The following is a 24,719-nucleotide window of genomic DNA, read 5'->3' as shown; positions in this document are numbered from 1 at the left end:
TTTCTCATGCTTGTTGGATACATGATCGCCAGTCAGGGAAGCTGATTAGAGAAGACCATAGAGAAGGAGGACTCTATTACATGGACTTTTTGGAATTACCCAAGAATGCATTTTGTTATAATATTCAGAAATTAGAATTGGATTTATGGCACAAAAGACTTGGCCATCCTCATATGTCTAAAATTCAATATTTTCCAAGTTTGGAAAAATTTTGTAATTCTGAAAATTTTTCTTGTAAAGACTGCATTCTTGGCAAAATGAAAAGGTTACCATTTCTTAGTAGAACTTTTGTTTCCTCATGACCACTTGAGTTAATACATTCGGATGTTTGGGGCCCGCACCAGTTATTTCCAAAGGTGGTTATACATATTATGTCATTTTTGTTGATGACTTTTCTAGACATACTTGGATTTATTTTCTTAAACATAAATCTGATGTCTTTGCTAACTTCCAAATATTTCATAAAATGGTTAAAAATAAGTTTCAAAATGATATTTCTGTTTTTCGCACTGATTCAGGGGGAGAGTTTATGTCCAACGAATTCAAAGACTATCTCAATTTACATGGTATTACACATCAAAGATCATGTCCACACACTCCACAGCAGAATGGCCTAGCCGAACGCAAACATCGGCACATTATGGAAACTACTAGGACATTGCTAATTGCAAATCAAGTTCCAAAAAGTTTTTGGGCTGAAGCGGTCCTAACTGCCACCTACCTCATTAATAGGATGCCATCTTCCTCATTAAAGAATACAACTCCAATAAAAAAGCTTATTAATTTAACTCCAGATTATTCTAGATTAAGAGTCTTGATGCAAATGTTTTGTCTTCACCAACAAAAATGACAAACTCTCTCCTCGTGCAATTCCATGTGCCTTTTTAGGATATGCTGATAATAAAAAAGGCTACAGGTGTTTCGATTTTCAAAATGACAAATTATGTGTCAAGAAATGTATCTTTTTTGGAAAAAGAAAGCTTCTTTGAATTTGAAAAATCCAAGGATGCCACTGAATACTCGTTTTTAATCGATCCAACTTCAAAATCCAATGAATGTGATGTTGGATGTGACCTTGACAATGATCAAAGTCCTATTGTTGTTGAAAATGATGATAATGAAGAGAAAATCCATAGGGATGTTAGTCTACAATATTCAAGACGTAGAGAGCAAAATCTTCCATGTGCATTACAAAAATACTCTGAAGTCTCACCTAGAAGAACGTTTAGAATCTCTAGACCTCCAGAAAAATTTGTGTCTTATGAATCTTTTTCACCCACGTATAGGGCCACCATTACATTAATACAATCATATGTTGAACCATCATCCTATTCAAGTGGATAGCCCTCGATCGATATCTGGAAATAATACCATCCATCGAAACATTAGAAATTAGAATCTAATGTCGGGACATGCATATGAAAGATAAAATACCATCCATCAAATGATTAAATTGAATATTTTAATAATATTTTATTTATAACAATGATTGAAATGACCATTTTACCCTTTGTCAGAAAGATAAAATTAAGTATGTAAAACACATAAAACTTACAATAAAAGACAAAAACACATTTTTAACTCGAAATAAGGCAATTCCTTTCTTTATTTTATCTTAAAAATTTATAGGTTTTACAAAAACGCCTTTAGTACGGGAATTGAAAAGGGTTACGACACCAAGTGAGAATACTTCCTGCACTATACAAGGTCCATCCCACCTTGATCTAAGCTTTTCTGGGAAGAGCTAAAGACGAGAGTTAAAAAGCCATACTTTTTTACTGGGCTCAAACCCTTTTATGATAATATGTTTATCATGAAATGCTTTGGTTCGAGTTTTATAAATCTTGGCACTCTCATATGCATCATTTTGTAGCTCTTCAAGCTCACTCAACTGTAATTGTCGCTCCTTGCCCGCCTGGGTTATATCAAAGTTAAACTTTTTAATCGCCCAGTAGGCCCTATGTTCTAATTCTATAGGGAGGTGGCATGCTTTTTCAAAGAGTAAGCGATACAGTGACTTGCCAATAGGGGTCTTGAAAGCGGTTCGGTAGGCCCCAAATGCATCTTCAAGTCGTTGAGACCAATCCTTTCGGTCTGGCCAAACTTTTTTCTCAAGGATCCTCTTAATCTCTCTATTCGAAACCTCTACTTGTCCACTGGTCCGAGGATGATAAGGAGTGATGAACTTATGATGCACAAAATACTTTCTCAAAAGAGAGGCAACCTGTATATTCCTAAAGTGTTTTCCACCATCACTGATCATAGCCCGTGGCACCCCAAACTGACTAAAAATATGGTGCTTAATGAACTTAAGCACTACTTTGTGGTCATTGGTCTTGGTTACCACTTCGACCCACTTAGAAACATAATCTACCGCCATAAGAATATAAACATTACCGAATGATGACAGGAACAGGCTCATAAAATCAATACCCCAAACATCAAATATCTCAACGACAAGTATGGGGAGTAAGGGCATCATGTCCCTCCGAGACATGTTCCCTAACTGCTGACAACGAATACAACACCTACAAAAATCGTGGGCATCCTTGTAGAGGGTAGGCCAATAAAAATCTTGAATCTGTCTCACTCCTCATTAAGGATGGAAGCCTACTCAATGGCATCACTGAATGTGGTAGGACTAGTCATAACCCGAACACATAACCCATCCTTGAGCTCCCTCACATATTTTGCTGCCCTCGCCTTTTCATCAGTAAATAGGTTGGGGTAGTATCACTCCCAGCTTCGAAATTTGGTGGTTTAGTCCACCAAACTATTATTCCCTTGAGTCAGCTCGAGGAACTGTTGCTGCATCCTTTCCCTGGTGAAGGAGAGAAAGTAGGCCTCTAGGAACTCTCGGATGGTCTCACAGAGAATGGACTCCTTCGTAACGTACTTCACCTTTCGTACGGTGTCTCACCATTTCTTGTCATCACAGTTCGGACGGTATGTGCCAAAATTTGTTTGTCTGTCTGTTCTCTGGTATGGGCATATAGCACGGAAAGCATACTTGATCTCCTCGACCCAACCCTCAGCAGCTTCGAGGTCGGTCTTTTCGGAGAAAGTTGGTAGATCCAACTTCAAGAATTTCTCATATGTCACTGCACCAGTGCTCAAAGTCACAACTGATTTTAGGTGCACACATGTCGTAGGTTGAGCAGTCTGCGCCTGAATGTGCGTAGTCACCGTCTCGGTCAGACTATTGAGGCCATTTGTCAAAAAATTCCTTTGCTCTTGCCAGTTCTTGGGAACGTTCGTACGACTATGAGTATACATCTAAAAAAAATCAACAAGAAATTATCATTAAATTTATACCCCTTTAGGATTGACCTTGTTAAAGTCACATAAACACATCAAGCATGCAAATTAAATCATCATACACTGATTTGATTTAAGTATAATTGTTTGTACAGTCAAAATAATTTTTTTTATAATTACAAGACTGTAAAGAAACAAAAATTCACAAGATACCTCTTACCAGTGATGAGCATACTGCTTCTGGAGTGTGAGTTTATGATTTTTATAGTGGTCGTCCTGACTAGCTCTGATACCAACTTTGTCTTTCCCAAAGACATATTGATGTCCTCAAATAATCTTATCATTAGGCTCTGATACCAACTCTGTAACTACCTCAAACTGACCATCGAAAAATATGATTTTTTTTTGTAAAACAATTGTGGAAAACATACCAAGGACTTGGGGCACATTACATATTTAATATTAACAAGTCATCAACCATTTCAGACATAGAATAAATTGAAACCATGAACTAAAATTGCATTTACTCAATCAAATAATTTCAATTAAGTTCCACACATTTTTTATATCAAAACAAAATCTCCAGTGTACGTCAGAACCCGGGCTACCAGATCATAACCCTTGTGCCCTTCGGCTAGTCCCTCCATGAGGGTGCCTCAGTACCTGAAAAACATTTTTAAAAACCAGGTAAGAACTTAAGTTCTCGTACGAGACCCTCTCAAATTCCAACCATAAGAAAATAACATAAAGTAAATCAAGCACAAGTTTAAGAGAGTTCACAAATAACACATCACTTGAACAAACTTACCATCCAAGCAGTTCAAGCAAACAATTAAGAATTTCATGCTAAAATAAACATTTAAAGATGCATGAATTGGTACAACATGCATGAATATCTTTTAAGTTCATTAATCAATATTTTCTTTTGCATGCACATCAATATTTAATGCCCACTTTCTTAACAACGCGTGGATAATCATAACGGGCAAAATTCTCGAGGTTCAAGGTAATTCGTAGTCATAGCTTAAGACACAAATTTGTATTTTAATTACTGATTTCTAGATTTGTTCATTGACCAATATCAGAAATTGACACTATCAATCAGAACATTAGGAAATCCACATCCATTGATGCTACTTTTTTGGTATACCAATAACTACAATTGAGTCAACAACACCATCCCCAAGAAAAGTGGCTGAGAGTTTTCTATAACCATGGCTAAGAACACGAACCACACATTGAGTTCTTGGGGATAACAAATGCATACGATATTTAGTATCCTCACGGTCCATTGTGACCACCATCCGAGGTTTCCACTCTTTCAGAGGGACACCAGGAAAGAAAAATTATTACACTGTTTGGTATCTTTTACCATCTTAATTTATTAAAAGTTCTTTACACAAGAACAGTTATGCAAATCCACATGCAATAACAATTTTGAGCTCTTGCCTTGTCACATCAACAGTGTAATTATTTCAAAACCAAATTTTCAACAAAATCTTTGCAATGCAAATTACAACTTCACATCTCATTAGCAACACATGCTCATGGCCTCAAAAGGCCCATCGGTGATTGAGGCATTACTACAATAAGATAACATTGCAAGACTTTTCAGTGAACATGAAACACACATAAATAATCAATTTTTCATGTTCATAACACAATTCATGGTACAATTACAGAAATTTGCTGAATGTATATTGAACAATGTATAACAGTCTTATCATATTGTCAGAGAAATCAAAACAGTTAAAAGTTTACAGATTGAATAACTGTCCATGATACATTTTTGCTGCGAACTCTAACAAGATTGCATGTTGCATCCACTATCAAGATTACATACTGTTATATATATATATATATATATATATATATATCAAGGCTATGAATAAAATCAAGATCACAGATTGATATACATATATATCAGGGTCGCGAACACGGTTGAGAATGCATGCTGATATATATATATATATATATATATATATATATATATATATATATATATATATATATATATATATATATACGAACACAGTCCAGCTCGCAGACTGATATACCTGTTTTTAGGCTGATAAAGTAACCCAAGTCGTAGACTGATATACATGTACACCAGTGTTGCGAACACTACCAAACACACAGATTAATATACATGTTTTTATGCTGCGAAAGTAACCCAAATCGCAGACTGATATACATGTACATCAGTGTTGCGAATATAGCCAAACACATAAACTGATATACGTGTATATATGCTGAGAAATAACCCAAATCGCACTAATATACATGTATATCAGTGCTATGAACATAGCCAAACACGCAGACTGATATACATGTATATATGCTGCGAAACAGTCCAGATTTGCAGACTGATATACATATATATCAGTGCTGCAAACTCAGTCAAAAGCACAGTCTGATATGCATGTATTAAAGCTGCGACACAGTTCAGATCTGCGAACTGATACACATATATCAGTGTTGCAAACTCGATAAAAAACGCAGACTGATATGCATGTATAAAAGCTGTGAACAGTCCAGATTTGCAGACTGATATACATGTATATCAGTGTTGCAAACTCAGTCAAAGATGCAGGATGATATGCATGTATTAAAGCTGTGAAACAGTCTAGATTTGCGGACTGATATACATATTTATCAGTGCTGCAAACTCAGTAAAAAATGCAGACTGATATGCATGTATTAAAGCCGTGAAACAGTCCAGATTTGCGGACTGATATATAGTGCTGCAAACTCAGTCAAAAACACAGACTGATATGCATGTATTAAAGCTGTGAAACAGTCCAGATTTGCGGACTGATTGAGATTATATATATATCTGGGTTGCGAACAAAATCAAAATCACATGCTGATATATATATTTATATATATACTATGAATCTTGTTCAAGAACGCAGAAAAATACTGGTTTATACATGTAAAAAAAATCACAGATTGCACACTGAAAAATTTAGGCATGTTCATGATCAATAATGCACAAAATAACAAATTTATGTATGCAGAAAATTGTAGACATGCATACAGAAATTTCGCAAGTATGTTCATGATCAAGAATGCAGAAAATAACAAGTTTATGCATACAGAAAATCACAGACGTGTGTATCTGTCCAGAAACGCAGGAAAACAATCATATACATATTTTCAAGACTACAGAAAATTGCAGACTTGTATATATGTTCAGAAACGCAAAAATACACACACACACACACACACACACACACACACACACACACACATATATATATATATATATATATATATATATATATATATATATATATATATATATATATATATATATATATATATATATATATATATACCTGCTGCATTTTCTGTTCAAGAACAGAAAAACACAGATTCGGGTTCTCTTAACCCCATGCGATTTGGCTCATTCCAAAATCCTCGTTCTATCGGAAAGAGAAGAACCCATACATTTTTCTGCAAATACGCGAAAGATAGGAGGCGTTGGAGGAAGTGACGCCCTTCTCTCTCACTCTCTCACATGGTTTAGCCTCTCTGTCTCTTTTTCCCTTTTTTTTCTTCTCTCTCTCTCTTGTCCAGCCCTCTCCTCTCTCTCAAAATCTGATTTTGAGAGAGAGGGGTTGATGGGGTTTTATAACACATAAGGACTCTCCATGGGGGGGGGCCTAGTGTTTTAAAATTAGAAGAGTTCTATTTAAATAGAAACTCTTCTAATTTCTCACCTTTATATCTATCTATCTATATATATTTTTTTAAATAATATAGTTTACCCTAACATACTTGGATTATGGATCTTGGCAATGGCTCCAAGATCCATATCACTAATGGGTTATGGATCTTGGCATCGGGTCCAAGATCCATACCATGAATGGATCATGGATCTGGACATCGGATCCAAGATCCATACCATAAATGGATTATGGATCTTGGCAAGGGATCCAAGATTCATATTACAAATGGATCATGGATCTTGACAATGGATCCAAGATCCATATCAAGATCCACTAACGCCAGCCTAGTATATTGATTTCCACATAAAAATTACATTCTTTTAATAAAATTTACATTTATTAAAATTTTAACAACAACTACGCCTTCATCCCAAAACAATTGGGGTCGGCGATATGAACCAAAAAAGAAAATCATTCTGGGTCTTCCACATGAATCCTTCTCCTCCAATCATTTCTATCCAATGCCATGTCCTCGGTGAGGTTCAAAGCATTCATATCCTTTCCTATCACCTCCATCCATGTCTTCCTAGGCCTACCTCGACCTCTTTTAACTAATATATTTTCCCATTTCTCCATCCTTCTAACTGGAGCATCATTAGGCCTTCGCCGAATATGTCCAAACCACCGTAAACGATTCTCTCTCATCTTATTTTCAATGGGTGCAACGCTTACCTTCTTACGTATCTCCTCGTTCCGAATCTTATCTTTTATTGTATTTCCACACATCCATCTCAGCATACGCATCTCAGCTACACTCATTTTTTGAATATGATGTCCCTTGGCAGCCCAACATTCCGTACCATATAGTAAAGCGGGCCTAATAGTCGTCCTATAAAACTTTCCCTTCAACCGCAATGGCATTCTACGATCGCACAATGCTCCAGTTGCACTTTTCCATTTCATCCACCCAACCTTTATCCTATGATTTACATCTCCATCAATTTCTCCATACTTTTGAATGATAGATCCCAAATATTTGAAACAATCATCCATCGGTACTTCTTTCTCACCAAGCTTCACTACACTCCCATCACTACTTCGTTGCTTACTAAACCGACATTCCATGTATTCTGTCTTACTCTTACTCAACTTAAAACCTCTTGCTTCCAATGTCTGTCTCCATAATTCTAACTTAGCATTAACCCCAGCTCTAGACTCATCAATCAAAACAATATCATCAGCAAACAACATACACCACGGCACATTTTCTTGAATTGATCTCGTAAGCTCATCCATCACTATAGCAAATAGGAAAGGGCTTAAAGCAGATCCTTGATGTAACCCAACCGTTATAGGAAAATTGGTTGTCACCCCTCCACAAGTGCGGACATTGGTTACTACTCCTTCATACATATCCTTAATTATACTAATGTACTTGAGAGAAACGCTTTTCTTCATCATTGTCCACCAGAGAACGTCTCTAGGTACTCTATCGTATGCCTTCTCCAAATCAATAAAAACCATATGCAAATCTTTGTTTCTCTCTCTATTTCTCTTAATAAGTTGTCTAAGAAGATGTATAGCTTCCATAGTTGATCTTACATGCATAAAACTAAATTGATTCTCCGATATCATGACAATCTTCCTCAACCTAGACTCAATCACCCTCTCCCAAAGTTTCATAGTATGACTCATGAGTTTTATACCACGATAGTTTGTGCAATCTTGTATATCACCCTTATTCTTATATAGAGGCACCAAAGTACTCTTCCTCCACTCATTAGGCATCTTATTTGTCCGCCAAATCTTGTTAAAAAGATTTGTCAACCATTCTAAACCTTTCTCTCCCAAGCATTTCCAAGCCTCGATAGGTATACCATCTTGGCCAACTGCCCTTCTTGATTTCATTTTCTTCAAAGCCTCTGCAATTTTTTTCTTTTGAATCTTGCGCATGAAGTCACGATTCATCTCATGAAAAGGAATGGACAAGTCTCCAAGATCTTGAGCATGACTTTCATTAAATAGCTTATCAAAATAATCTTTCAATCTCTCCTTAATCTCCTCATCTTTGACTAAAACCCTTTGTGTTTCATCTTTGATACATCTAACCATACCCAGATCCCTCGATTTCTTATCTCTCATCTTTGCAAGCCTATAAATATCCTTCTCGCCCTCTTTGGTATCCAACTTGTCATAAACCTCCTTATATACCTTATCCCTCGCGTTCCAAACTACTTTTTTAGCTTTCTTCTTTGCTATCATATACTTCTTCAAATTCTCATTATCCCGACTCTTACTTAGATTTCTATAACACTCTCTTTTAATCTTAATAGCTAATTTGACATCCTCATTCCACCACGATGTATCCTTACCTAGCGGTGCACCGCCTTTAGACTCACCCAATACCTCCTTAGCCACCTTTCTCATGTCAGCCGCTATCTTATTCCACATTGATTTTGAATCCTCCTCGAGACACCAATCAGCTGCCTTAACTACCTTCTCTACAAACATTCCTTGTTTAGCTCCTTTCAGTGCCCACCACTTAATTCTAGGATCTATCCTATGTCTATCCCTTTTGTGGCATTGTCTAATTCTAAGATCTAAAATTAAGACTCTATGTTGTGTAGCTACACTTTCTCCCGGTATAACCTTACAATCGATGCAACAACTCGTATCTCTCTTTCTAAGTAGGAAAAAATCTATCTGACTCGTATTAACCCCACTTTTAAATGTTACTAGGTGAGACTCTCTCTTCCTAAACCAAGTGTTTGCTAAGATCATATCATAGGACAAACCAAAATCTAAAATCCTTTTTCCACTTTCGTTTCTTTCTCCTATACCATAGCCTCCATGGATACTCTCAAATCCATCCCTATTAATGCCTACATGCCCATTAAGGTCACCGCCGATGAAAAGCCTTTCTCCATAAGATATCCCTTGTACTACTCCATCTAAATCTTCCCAAAATTGACGTTTAATGGAATTATCTAAACCTACTTGAGGTGCATAAACACTAATAATATTAATAATCTCCGAACCTAATACTAATTTAATAAGTAAAATCCTATCACCCTTCCTACGGACCTCAACTACATTATCTATAAACTCACGACTCATAACAATCCCTACTCCATTCCTATTCCTATTTATTCCTGTATACCAAATCTTATATCCCTAAGGTTCTATCACTTTTGCTTTCTCACCTACCCATTTGGTCTCTTGTAAACATAAAATATCAATCTTTCTCCTACACATAACATCTACTAACTCTACCAACTTACCAGTTAAAGATCCTATGTTCCAAGTGGCTAACCGAATTTTATGGTCTTGGACTAACTTCTTTACCCCCACCCGTCCAACAAAGTGAGGGAACCCTTGCCTATTTGACACCACACCCGGGCGCCGGTGTGACGCGTCGCTTTCGGGCGACAACCTAGCAACCCTTGCCCACTTATCACTGCCTCCGGGCCTATAGAGTACAGTGCGTCGCTCAGTAGGGAACGCCCCAACGAAATTCTCATATTGGTTCATATTCATAGGGTATGACTAAGTTTTTATGCTGGCTGTCACAGGCTTACCGCAACACTTATCTACCAAAATTTATTAAAATTTTAAATTTAAGGAAAATTTGCGAGATATTACAAGGATACACACACGTGTGTTGTATAAGCATGTATGTTTATGTGCTTACATATGTAATGGTCATTGCAGCAGTGTAATTCATCACGTATATTGGGATTAAACACAATCCAGTTAGACTAGGATATCCCTTCATATAATGGGCCAGTATGATTAAAACATGACAGAGATAATGACCACTACACAGTAGGAAATAACGTTCTTGAATTAGTTGATTCTGAGGAGTAGGGCAACTGAAGGAAGTACCTGGTAAATTATAATGGATGTTTGCATCAAATAATGCATGAAAGTCTAGCCTATTTTTTTTTTGTATAGTCCAAGGGAAAAAAACCCCAATCATCGACCACACATTGGCTGGCCTCTGGTTGGTAAAACCCTTGAGGTCCCCCCTGCCCACTGGGGAGTACACCCAGCTTCGATCTTGTGGTAAGGGGTGCCACCCATGGGTTTTGAACTCGTGACATCCCGTCAACTTGGTGACATTCACAATTCGCCCCTACCAGATGAGCGGTTGTGGGCAAGCCTAAAAAATGTTATCAACCTTCAGCTATATTGAAAAAAAGGCCTATGGTGGCACATGATAGGTATAGACCAGATAAGACGATCTCCCATGGCTAGGCAAATGGAAGAGCTCATTTCTGTGTGTGTGTCTACAATTTGGTATTATGAGTAGGATCATGTAGGCACACTTTTTTCTAGTAAATTAAGCTGTATAAATGCATTTGTCATGGTTTATTTAGTACCAACCGTACTTTGCATCAAGGGAGTTGTGGCATATGTGACGGTTCATTCTGTGGACCAGTGCATTTTGATGCAATCTGGGCCAATGATTTATGTCCTTTGGCATGGCATTTTAATTTCCTGATTTGAGAGAGAGAGAGAGAGAGAGAGAGAGAGAGAGAGAGAGAGAGAGAGAGAGAGAGAGAGAGAGAGAGAGAGAGATTGTGCACCCTATTAGCAGTGTATGTTGGCACATATTACAGATGAATTGTTATTTGCTTGATACCATTTGGGCGTTCTCATTTTGACTGATGAAAATTACAAATTACTGTGGAACGGAAAAACATTGGTTCTTCCTTCCCCTGCGTGTGCATACACAAACTCGTGCATTGCCTGGACACAGTACAAACTGTGATGAAATTTATGTTTAACCACTGAAGATTTCTGTCTCAGAAATCAGAATATGTTGCTGAAGTTTCCTTTTCCTTTACTGAATTATTTGTTTTCTTTTGGTCATTTTCGTTTTCAGATGGTCCATACCAATCAGTTCAATGCTTCTGTTGTTATTGCTCTATTGGAGGTGTTGTGGCAGGAGGAAACATGGGAGCCGCTCTCTATTACCTTTGTATGATAGTCATAGAGGTGGATCGAACCACAGGAGATCTGATTGAAATGGGGCGGTTTGGTTTCGGGCAAAGATTGGAGGCTCTATTTTGTTCTCCGACTGGTCATTTTATCACCTGATTCCATCTGGTCAATCTTTCCCTTCTGCATTTAGCTATTATATTTGTGGATTTAAATTGCTCAGCAAGTTGAAGCCGCAGAAGGGCGGTGCATTGAGAGGCTGGTTCGCTTTGCAATCCAAAACCCTGGCATTTTCATTACAATATGAAATTGCTGGTTAAACTGTCCGTTATTTTTTTATAATCAACTGTATATCATATTTATCCATCAATTGCTATATTGAAAAGAAAATGTGTAGGCAAGTGCTTGTTGTTCAATTTAATCTAATCCAAGCCTTCTTAATTGTGAAAAAACATTAGGAATCTAGAAGGCTAGCTATGTTACATACTGTGCGAGAGCATCATGGTTTTTTTTATGTTAGTTTCATAAGCTGATCTCATGCCGAAAACATCATGATATTTTTAAATGTTGCATACTTTGAAAATGTTGTGATAATGACATTATTATAATGTTAAACTTTATTTTTTTAATGTTCTGTACGGAAATTTCAGAAACACAACTAAACTATTGGCAATAACCAACACCACATCTAAGTTTTGAGAATTCTTAAAAATGCAACTAAACTTATTATGGTTAATTAAAAATAGAGATTTCTTCCTGTAAATTTGCTTAGAAATTGCCACCTTTCCCATGAAAAGAAAGCCTAACTAGGGAAATTTGAGGTAATGTAGTAATTTTCCTCAAAATTCTGCTTGGTTGTGTGATAACCCAATTGAAAATGACAAAAATGTAGGATTGATTAACGGATCATGAGTTCAGGTCAATCTTTTCCTTCTGCATTTGGTTATATTTCTAAGTTGTTCAACAAGTTAAAACCACAGAAGTCGGGTGCACTGAGACCCTGGTTCGCTTTGCAATCCACATCCTTGGATTTTCATTACAGTATGAAATTGCTGGTTGCACGTTATGATTATTATTATTTTGATAATCAACTGTGCGTTATATTTATATAACTACATGGCGAGCTTCCAAAGGAGATGAGTATCAAGGTGGGAGGTGACGTGAGCCGAGCTGTATAGAACCCAAAAGATAGTGACTGCGCAGTGAGTTCGCAGCAAAGCAAAGGTGGTTTTTTTTTTTAAAGGCAAGCTGGGTCCTGGCAGACCCCTAGCAGATATCTGGTAAGTCCCATGTGGCAGAGGGATTGGAACCTGGGCCTTCAGCTTGGCACAGGACCCTGCTTACCACATGGGATACCACCTCGGAAGCAAAGGTGGGGTTCAAAATGATCTGATGGAGATCGGCCAGCACGTCGGCTTTTTCTAAAAACTCACACGGGCCACATTATCTTTCTTTTTGCTTTTCTTTTTCTTGTATATTCATAACCGAACACATATATGAGAGATGACGCCTAATTTTCAACGCCTTTAGAGCTATTGATCGGAACCTCGCTTCCTGCTAAAGCTGGTCAATGTTATGAGCTGTTCGTAGTTTGCTCAGCTCTACTCGTTAAACCGGGGTGGATGTAGGATCCGTGTGATCTGAACCACGTTAAAGGTTGCTTCTTTTGTGGTTTGGTTCTCTTGATCGCTCTGTCTACTATATTTCTTTATATATTACATATAATGTAATTATATTTATTTTGTGAATGAATAACCAGTTTGAGCTTAACTCAATAGGTTTAGAGTTCAATTTGTTTTACATTTTTGAATTTTAATTTTAATTTTAATTTTTATTTTTACTAGGAGAAATCGTTCCAGGCACAGACCTATCCTCACTGGCTCAGCCTGATGTATTTACGGTCGCTGTCCTTGTCAGCATAAAACTCGAAGAGCTTATCCCCTCGACTCCAGGGAGTCGCCATGCTTCGGCTTATGCAGGGGGGGTGACGCCCATGGGATTTGAACTTAGACTGCCCATCAAATGGTCTAGGCCCCATCCCACTACGCCAAAGCCCATCCCTTGGGTCTAGAAAATGTTTTTTTTTTGGTTAAAGAGCCAGCTTGATCAGCTTGGCTTGTTTAAGTCAGGCTCACTATGAGCTCGAGCTCAGCTCAGTTCTTGAACACCCTATCTTCCGTTTGTTTGGATCTTTTACAAACCATACTTCCTGCTTTAGGGAATTCTTTGAAAACGTGAATAGATTGAAGTGCCAACACATTTTCATAGGTATATATTTTTTGGCTGGGCATCAGAATCTAGATTTTGAGAAGTTTGGAAAGAGAAGTTGCTTGCATTTGGTTCTTGTGAGGGTGTTATGCAAACCACAAGATAAAGAGAAGAAACAAGAGAAGACATGAGATCTACGTGGTTCAGCATTCAGGCCTATGTCCATGGGTGAAAGGAGGAGCAAAAATCTGCTTGAAAGATTTGAGGAAATATAGAGGCAAGGTACAAAACTCACCAAGCCCTAATCCCCAACACTACATGAAAAGAGGTTATTACTGACCAAAAAAATAGGGACGATAAATTATTGTCGTCACTAATATTTTAATCCTGATGACATATAATGTCATAGTAAAAATATCTATTACCGACGATATTTTATCATCGCTTTAATCCCATCGATAATATAAATAGGAAGAGGTTGGGAAGAGATATTGTCGACGATATTATCCTCGATTTTAAATTACAACGATAATTAATCATCGCCACAAATCTTTTATAATTACGATGGTAATTAATCATCGCCAATTATAAGACAACGTTAAGAATCGTCGATTTTAATCAATAGCCAACAATTCGTTGGCATAAAATTCTATAGCCGTCGATATTTATCACCAGTTTTAAACTAACATAGTCAATGATACTTTTATCGTTGATCCATTTTGTTTAATTTTAAAACTAATATAGTCGAGGATAAATTATTATCGCTATAAGAAAAATTCTGAGCCATTGATTTTTAATCCTTAAAAGATCCTTCTTATACATCGTAATCAGATGATCCAATAGTTTGTGTCTATAAAACCATGCATCTAAATCGCATCCGTATGGTAAAATTTTAGAAAAAAAATCTATAAAAGTCTCGGTGCATGCTGGTTTACATATTTTAGTTATCCTAGATCAAGGGAAACTGAAATATGTAAGCTAGTACGAATTGAGATTTTCATAGGTTTTTTTTTGCAAATCTAACCCCACAGATGCATTTGGTGTAGTCCATTTGCTTGAAATCGAATATTGGATCATGGTAATCGGATCAAGAAATGTGATTTTTATGTTTGTATACTTATGAAGATTATGAGCCATTGATTTTCAATCCTTAAAAGATCTTTCTTATACATCATAATTAGATGATCCAAGAGTCTATTTCTATAAAACCATGCATCTAGATCACAACCGTGCAGTAAAATTAAAAAATAAATAAAATCTATAAAAATCTCGGTGCATGCCAGTTTACATATTTTAGTTACCCTCGGTCAAGGAAAATTGAAAAATGTAAACCAACAAAATATGTAACTAATATATTAAATTCTCACTTTAATATAAATATTATCATTTAATTCTCTCTCTACACTAATAAAGTTCAGTCATTCACGAAAAGTAAAAAACGTCTTTAAAAAAATGTAAGGTTGGAATGTATTTCTCTCTCTATTAATACCATAATTTACTCACGAAGAATGCAAAATGAATTTCCATAAACTCTTTCCAAAATCCTTTTTTGGAAACTAATAATGCTTTTATTAGCCATTTTAATTTTTAAAGACCTTTGAACCGATTCATTGTTTTGACACCTTGGTTGAGTCAATGATCAACTCAATCGACTTAGTCGTGTTAAAATGATATCTCAGCCGAGTTTAGTCACTAACCGAGTTGATTTTTTTACTCAATTAGGGACTGATTTGAGCTAGCTCGAGTGAGTCACGAGTTGACTCACCGAGTTTTCCAACCATGGCTGTAGATGCACTCTGCGCGGTCCATTTGCTTAGAACCGACTATTGCATCATCATTGTCAGATCAAGAAATATAATTTTTTATGCTTGCATATTTATGAAAATTTTGAGCCATTGATTTTCAAGCCTTAAAAGATCCTTCTTACACATCGTAATCAGATGACCCTAGAGTCTCTTTCTATAAAACCAAGCATTGAGATTGCATCCGTATGGTAAAATTTAAAAAAAAAAACTATGAAGAAAATATGCATGAAATAGTGCAAATTTGCATAGAATTTTCATATAGTATGATAGAAATTCGCTCAATTCAAAGAAAATGCTCATGAAATAATGCAAAATTGCATAGAAGTTTTGCACAGTTTGATGAAAATTCACTAAATTCAAAGAAAATGCACATGAAATCGAGCAAATTCGCACAGAGAGCTCACCGATAATATAAATCTATGGTGAGTGCCGACTCCGCCCCCATTTATTTTTGGTGGTGGTAGTAGAGGAAAAACCCTCTGCTACCCCATTTTTCTCCCTATTCCTGTTCTGTCGACAACCCTCGTATTAAAACAAAAGAAAGAGAGAAGGGGACTTACCTGGTAGCCGACGGTTGCACACCTTTTCTTCTCCTTCTCCCGTTCTCTTTGCTTCTCTCTCTCTTTCTGGGTGATCAAATGGGAAAGAGAAAGAGCCCGCCCATGGCTTTTATAGCCATGGGGAGTCGGTTACTCTCCCCCATTATCGTCTCTTTCAAAAAAATGGGGGGAATTGTTCCCCTCCCCCGTTCCTCTCCCACGACCAAGTTTGTGGGAGAGGAAGGGGGCGGTGGTTCCCCCTCCTCCCGTAACTGCCCCACGACGGGGATGGTGGTACATTCACCTTCTTAATTGGCATGTAATCAGTCATAGGTGTCCCACCGACTTCATGGATAGACTTGACAACATATAAGTGGTGGCGTTGAGATCATATGCTAATTGCAAATGTGTCAACAACGTAGCCAGTATTGGGGTCAAGACCAGGGCATGCTGAGCTCCAAGGGCACCCATGGAGAGAGAGAGAGAGAGAGAACTTTGCATCTGATGTTGGGGAAAGTATTGAAGGACAACCTGTTTTATGACATTCTTTGTGTTTCCTTAGTGGGTTAGTGCGGGATGCACGACACTAATAAAGTCTCTCTCTCTCTCTCTCTCTCTCTCTTTATATATATATAACTAGAATATGTTTACAAACCAAATATGCTTATCGGTATGAACCAAGATTTTCATAAGTATTTTTACCTTTTTCTCAATTTGGTTTTATAGAAACAGATTGTTGGATCATCCAATTACAATATATAAAAAGAATCATTTAAGGGTTGAAAATAAATGACTTAGAATTTTCATAAATATTCAACAACAAAAATATCATATTTCTTGATCCGATTATGATGATCCAACTGTCAATTCCTAGCAAATGGACCATGTTGAATGCATATGCAAGGTTAGATTTGCAAAAAAAAAAAAAAATCTATGAAAATCGCAATTCAGCAATATATATTTGGCTGGTAAACATATTTCAGTTTTCCTATATATATATATATATATATATATATATATATATATATATATCCTAGTAACTATAAGAATTTTCAATGTATTTTTATACACTAGTGCAGAGTATTGCCCCTGAGGCACCGATGGACCAAGAACTTCGTCTATCACCCGAATTTCTTGATTCACGGCTCAAGTTAAGGTCAAAGGAACCGTTAAGTGACATGGCTAAGTGTCATATCCAATGACATGCCAGTATTGCATGGGCCCACAGTTTCAGAGTGCAGGCCCCCACATAAAATGTTGTCACATGATTGGCTATGGCACTTAGCCGCTCCCTGGATCCCTACTCATCGTAGATGAGATCTCGTGACTCGACCTATAGACAGTTATACCACGTGACATGTTCTTATTCACTTGTTCTGATGACGGAGAATTAAGTTGGCTCCGGTGTTCTGGTTTAATTAAGGTTTCTCTTCTTTGGTTAGATTGTCATCATGTCTGTCGAGGTTACTTGACTATTTTGGTCTCTTACTTGATTCATAATCCTTGCAGCTAATCCTTCATGTGTGTGGACCTTCGCCATGGTGCTCTTCCACAAATTATATAGAGTGAGAGAGAAAATTGGGAACACGCTAAATAGACACAGTGCTAAATGAAATATCCTATAGGATTATATAATTGCTTTACTAGAAATCGGTAATTGAATAATGTATTTTGGATGAAAAATAATATTTAGAGTCTAAAAAATTTATGAAAATTATAGGTTGTTGATTTTTTAAACCTTATAAAAGCCTATTCATGCATTGAAATCAAATGCTCCAAGAAGTGATTCTATAATGCATGGTCAAAATACTGAAAATTCAATATTACTTTTCATTTAGCATCGTGCCCATTGATATATATATGTATATATATGCCTTAAACAAATCATCAATTGCTACATAGAAAGGAAAATATGCAAGTGAGTGCTTCTTGTTTAATTTAATCTAACCCAACCGTTCTTGATTATGGAAAAACATTAGGAAGCTAGAATGGTTGCTATGTAACATACTATGAAGGCGTCATGATTTCATCAGGATAGTTTCATAAGTGACCCCGAAAATTTCATGACGTTTTTAAATATTTTGCCTATTTAGAAAATATTGTGATGTTAACATTATAAAAAAATTAAAGTTGATTTATTATTATAAATTCTGTTTTTTATTTTCTATATTTTTGATGTTTTATATTTGCCAATATTTTCTGGAGATGGTTCCAAGTACGAAAACTTCTAATTTATTCACTGAGAAAACCCTGATACTGAGATTTGAAACATTCGAGCACGAGTTGAATCGAGTAATGCCACTAGATTGCCTTCTGTGGAGGTTTGGCGGGAAAATACTATTTAGGATTTGGATCATTTTTTCTACCCGTTACACATTTTTGCTTACCACCTTCGTAGTAGTGGTGTAGACCCTGTTTGGGAGATCGCAGTTGGAGGAAGTGATTTGGAAAAGTGAAAGTCATCAATTATTGGAAATACCGAAATACAAATGTGAAGGTAGTTACCAATTCCGGTTTGAATGCAAATACAAATGAGAGGACATCTTGCCTCCTTTCTCATTTCCAAAAACTACTTTTCAACACCGTTCTTCCAAGGACGTCTATGAAATTATGATTTTCTCACAAGGTTCTCTTTCTCTCTCTCCATATATATATATATATATATATATATATATATATATATATATATATATATATATATATATATATAGTGATTGGTAACCGTTCATACCCTAGGTGCTAAATGGGGTTTTCAGTCTTTTTTCAATTTATTTATAAATTCTGACCGTAAAATGTGATTTATGTACTTGATTCCGTAGGAATCAACTCTTCAAGAATTCGATTCGGACACATGGTGGGTTTTTATAAGGTTTGAAAAATTAAAAGTCCAAAATCTTTATAAAATTTGGAGGCTCTAAAAAACATTTTTTTCATAAATTACAAGATCCCATTGTGGATTCCTCCTAAATCGATCATGCCCAACACATTTATGGGGTTGGAACTGAAAAAAAACACTGGAAGGGCAGAAAAACTAATTTACCACATATTATATAGCACCTAACGTGTGAGCAACTACCAATTTTTCTCTCTCTTTATTATATATATATGAAAAATGGGTCCCTGCTAAATCCATTTGGTGCTAAACCGCATGTTAAATGGGTTTTTTGGGCTTCTCCAGTGCTTTTTACGCCGTTCCGGCTCTATAAATGTGTTGGACATGGTCTATTTACTAAGAAACTAACTACACCTGGAACATGTATTTTTGATGAAAAAAAATGGTATTTGGAGCTTAAAAATTTTACAAAGATTTTAGACGGTTGATTTTTCAAACTTTATAAAAACCCGCCCATGTGCTGGAATCAAACACTTTAAGTGTTGATCCCTATAATAAAATCAAGTAGGTAGATCACATCTGCACTGTCATAATTTAAAAATAAAATGAAAAAACACATTTAGCACACAATTTAGCACGGACCCATTACTATATATATGTGGGCAAAGTTTGTTACAAATGCAAGTGAATTTCCATGGCGCATGTTGTTTTGATCCAATAGAAAATCCGCATAAGGCAGGCTGTTGATTTTTTGAAGTCTTGGGAAAACCCACCCATGTGTCATGATCAGATAATCAACATCATATCGGTGTAAGGTGATCAGTATCAAGAAAAATAACCAAAAAAACTGAAAAGATAGCTGATTCTGTACACTTGTGCGTATAGGCAGCCCTATATACTCTTACCATTTCTGGCCATTGTGATGTCGGAAATTGGCCAAATCAATACCAAATCGAAGGGAGTAATGCCCTATACCCATATTCAGTCTTATCAAAGCTTAAAATTTTCTTTCAACTTCTGATTCTTCTGGTTTTCCTTGGACAATATTAATTAAGGCACACATGATCAGCATTGGCACAACCCCATCACCTGCATGTGTTTACACACTTGTGTGTGTGTGTGCTCGGCTTGCAATATTTTCAAAAGGGGCGAGAATGGATGAGAATTTCAAAATATTGTCAATTTTGCCAACATAGCAATATTTATCACGATTTAAACACAATAAAAACAATCTTCTTGATAAAATTTTATACTACTATTATTATTACTTATTTACTTATAATGCATCCTACACATTTTAAATTTTGTATTATGCTGACATGTCTGCAATATTTTCTCAAAAAAAAAAAAAAAACAAATTGAATGCTTTGAACCTCGCCGAGAGGACATGGCATTGGATAAAAATGATTGGAGGAGAAGGATTCATGTGGAAGACCCGGAATGATTTTCTTTTTTGGTTCATATCCACCCCCCAATTGTTTTGGGATGTAGTTGTAGTTGTGGTGGCAAGAATATTTTCCTAAAGCTGGCCCCACACAGAGGTATTTGGCAGAAGTAGGTATGAGCACTTCATGCTACTCAAAGAGACCGAGCTCTCTGAAAAAGTACCACACCCGATACCAGTTGCAGAGGTGAACATCAGCTTCACCTCCTCCACCCATGGCAGCTTAACCTTCTCCACCGTCCCAAGTTGGAGATTGTAACAGAAGAACACCCCACGTTCTCCCACATCACTGGCCTCATCTGCGTGAGTACTGTACTCATGCGTATCACTGGCAACCTGCAACAGGACCCTCTCATCATCAACCTTGGCAAACATATTGATGGCAACGCGCTCAACAGGGAATTCCATGCGAATAAGGTCGAGTCCAACAAAATGGTCTTTGATTCACACCCGCTTGTGATAATCTACATGAGCCAAAACTCGTGTTGTGCTCGTCAAACACAAACACAACCCGATCGAGTCACGAAACAACTCCACTTATAAACGAGCGGAGCCTGAAAATGCTCTGTTCGATACATTTGGTTCTTTTACTGCATGAGTTGTTCAGTGCATGATATGAGCGAAAAACATACATACATTCAAGAGCATAAAATTTTCTTCCAATTTCTGATTCTCCTGGTTTTCCTTGGACAATATTAACTAAGGCACACATCAGCATTGACACAACCCCATCGCCTGCATGTGTGCACACACACTTGTGTGTGTGTGCGACGTACAATATTTTCACAAGGGGCACGAATGCATTAGAAATTAAAAACATTGTTAATTTTGCCAACATAGCAATTTTTATCACGATTTAAACACAATAAAAAAAACCTCTTGATCAAATTTTATACTGTTATTATTTATTTACTTATAATGCATCGTATACATTTTAAATTTTGTATGCTAACAACTACAAGTGTAACACCTCAATTTTTAAAACCCAAAAAATGGTGGAATTTAAAAAAAAAATACTTTTAAACACTTTGAAAAATAACAGAGAAAAACTTGTCGGGTCTAAAATTTAAAGTGCTACTTTTCGTAATCATTCATAACCATACAATTGCAGAATTAAAAATAAATTCAAGCATGCATAAAATAATCAAAGTCCACAATCGTCCAAAATTAATTATATTTATCCACTTGTAATTAAATTTAAATAAAAATATCAGTCTCAAAATCTTTGAAGGTATAAGAAAGATAGGCTCGATCCCTATTACAAGTTCTCGCCTTCGCTTGCAAGCTTTACTTACTTCTTGAAAAATATTAAATTAAATTGGGTCAGACATATAATGTCTCAGTAGAGTAAAGTATACTAAACTCGTAAAACAGAAATATGAAACAAGAATTTTACCTAATTTTTCATAATTTAAATATAAAGAATACATCATGCGTTTCAGTAATTGAAGCAAGCATACTAGTTACCAAATCGAACATATATGCATCATCCATTTCAACCAAAGCAAGTAAAATGCATGAACAGTTAACATGCATGAACTTACCAAAAGTAGAAGCCATTAAATGCATGAACCAATTTTTTTATCTTTAATTACATAAATGATGCATGTAATGTCTAACTAATGCTCATACATCTTAAGTTATCACTTCTTAGCTCCATGGGTACAAACAAAGGCAAATACCTAGTTCAGGACTGTGGCTCAGACAATATTTTACATAAAGAGGTGGCTTTGGTCTAGCTGAACACCTTTCACCAGTCCCGGGTGAAGGATGACAAAGTGAGAAACTCCCAACACCTTCATCCCGATGCATCAGAATTTCACTCATGAGTTTTTTTTTCATACGTTGTAGTCTATGCAGAGGATTTCTCCTATCTTCATGGGTGAGGAAAAGCAACCTTTTGTGCTCAAAACAGAGTTCTATGAAGCCGAAAGTATTGATTGCCCTCTCTTTGCAAGCCCTTACTTTAATGTCACATGTTTTACTTAATTACTTTAATAACTTACATGCAACATCATAATTGAATTCATTATAAGGGTTTGGCTACTTTTTGGGCAATAGATGCATTTTTTGAATAATTGTATTCGCTTACACATTCATTCTCATGCTTTAGCTAACACATGTTCATGTACATAAGCAATGCGATAAAAATAACTTACATGCATCCACATAATTACAACATCAATATCATCATCATCATCATCATCATCATCATCATCCTCATCATAACATGAGTGCATATGTAGAAATAATAACATTGAACATTAACAATGCATTATGTGATTCAGACCCTTTGATCCCTTAATGCGCAGTTCGTTAAGCAAGCATGTGTCATGATTTTATGCACATATTCATGCCATAACATAGGCATATCATTTCCTGCATATAAACAGACCTATGTATATTCATACAGTCTTCATACTGTTCATAATAATATGCACAACCATCAAAAGAAAAACATGCAGGGGTTTGGGCTCGGTCTTTAGACTGGTTCCAATTTGCAAAAGATTTCAACTCTGGCCGACTGTTACAGAATTCACAGAAAAAAATTTATTCAGTGAACAAATCTGAATTTTTCACAGATTAAATAAAATTTTGTCAGCTTTCTATAGCCTCAAACTGTTTATAAAAATTTATTTGTATGATAAAGTTATGAATGTTTTACTACAAACATATACTTTTTAATTATGACTTTCACATAATCGTGCTCAGTCCATGAACAAAGCCCCAAATCTCACAGTAGGTGTTAAATTGTGCTAGATTTTGAACGCAATAAATCATTCATCAAAACTCCACTGGACAAAGGAGTTATGAATGTTTTACTGGTTGGATGTCAAGCCAAAAATACATAATAGCGGATCTAAGCATTCGGGTAGGGCCAAACTGGGTCACCCGTCCGTACATCCATTTTTTTTAACATAAATTAAATAAAAAAATTTACCAAAATTACATCATACTAATTTAACACAAGCTACAAGGGACAAATCTAATTTTCCCAGCAGTTTGGCCAGAAAATAGACTCGTCTTTTACACAACATGATTTCTCAGAATTAATTTCGGTAAACTACATAATTTAATAAATAAATCATAAAAAATTTATAATTAAAAATCAAGAAAATCTGCGAAAATCACAAAATATCCATATACACATATTCTATCAATTACAATTCAATTTTGCATAGGCGTAATTTTGAATTTCATGGGTTTTACTAAATTTACTGAGTTTTTTTTTTGAAAAACTCGATATGACAAAAAATACAATATCTAAAGATTTCGACCATCGAAATCCTTCAATTTTTTATAGAACATCTAGCATAACATATACTAATGAACTAAATCAAGATTTGCAGAAAAATCATAGCATAACCAAAATATTTTGAAAATCTATGATTTTATTTTTTGAGAAACCAAATTTTGGAGAAAACGTGTTTTCAAAAAGGGTTTTCTCACAAAAACCCATTCTATTTTCATATTTCAATAGCCCTAAACCAAACCCACGTATGTGAGGCTTGGTTTAAGGTCTATGCTTATGAAAATTTGGTGAAATTTGTGCTACAAATTTTATTTCGCAAGTAAAGTATAGATCCCCCTACCTTTTGGCAAAAAACCCGTTCCTACGCGAGTCAGTTGGCCTTTTGGCACGATCTGGCCATTCCATGCGAGCTATAAACTTGTTTATATTCTCCTTACACCTCTTTCAACCATGTGGAGACCTCACTAAGGGTAAAAACCGTATGAAAGTGGTGTAGGAAAATGAGAGAAAATAGAGAGGAGTTTGTGAGAAAAATCAAAAGAGGCAAAATGGGAGTGGGGGGCGGGGCATGAGCCCCTCCTCTCTTTAAATAGAGTTTAGGGTTTGGGTGAAGGGCTGGAATCAATCCTATACCTTGATCCAAATCAAGGCTCATTTCTATATCTCAAGCCACTTTCTTTCTTATTCTTTTTTTCTTCTAATATATATATATATATATATTTATATATATATTTCTTTAGCCTAAGCATATAATATAGTAT

The 24,719-nt window shown here is 36.0% G+C and overlaps 1 protein-coding gene across 1 annotated transcript in view; it reads left to right on the top strand.

The window, feature by feature from the left end:
- Nucleotides 1–12,505, top strand: part of LOC149831665 (uncharacterized) — an 82,919-nt gene extending 70,414 nt beyond the window's left edge. The window contains exon 17 of the mRNA XM_090014054.1: nucleotides 11,821–12,505. Within this exon, the coding sequence (XP_089870180.1) occupies nucleotides 11,821–11,962 (142 nt within the window). The 3' untranslated portion in view covers nucleotides 11,963–12,505. The remainder of the gene's footprint in view (nucleotides 1–11,820) is intronic.
- Nucleotides 12,506–24,719: the final 12,214 nt, after the last annotated feature.

Source organism: Nuphar pumila, chromosome 7 (assembly GCF_984573655.1).
Source record: "Nuphar pumila chromosome 7, dmNupPumi1.hap1.1, whole genome shotgun sequence".
Lineage (NCBI taxonomy): Eukaryota > Viridiplantae > Streptophyta > Magnoliopsida > Nymphaeales > Nymphaeaceae > Nuphar > Nuphar pumila.
This window is presented reverse-complemented; position numbering and strand designations above follow the sequence as displayed.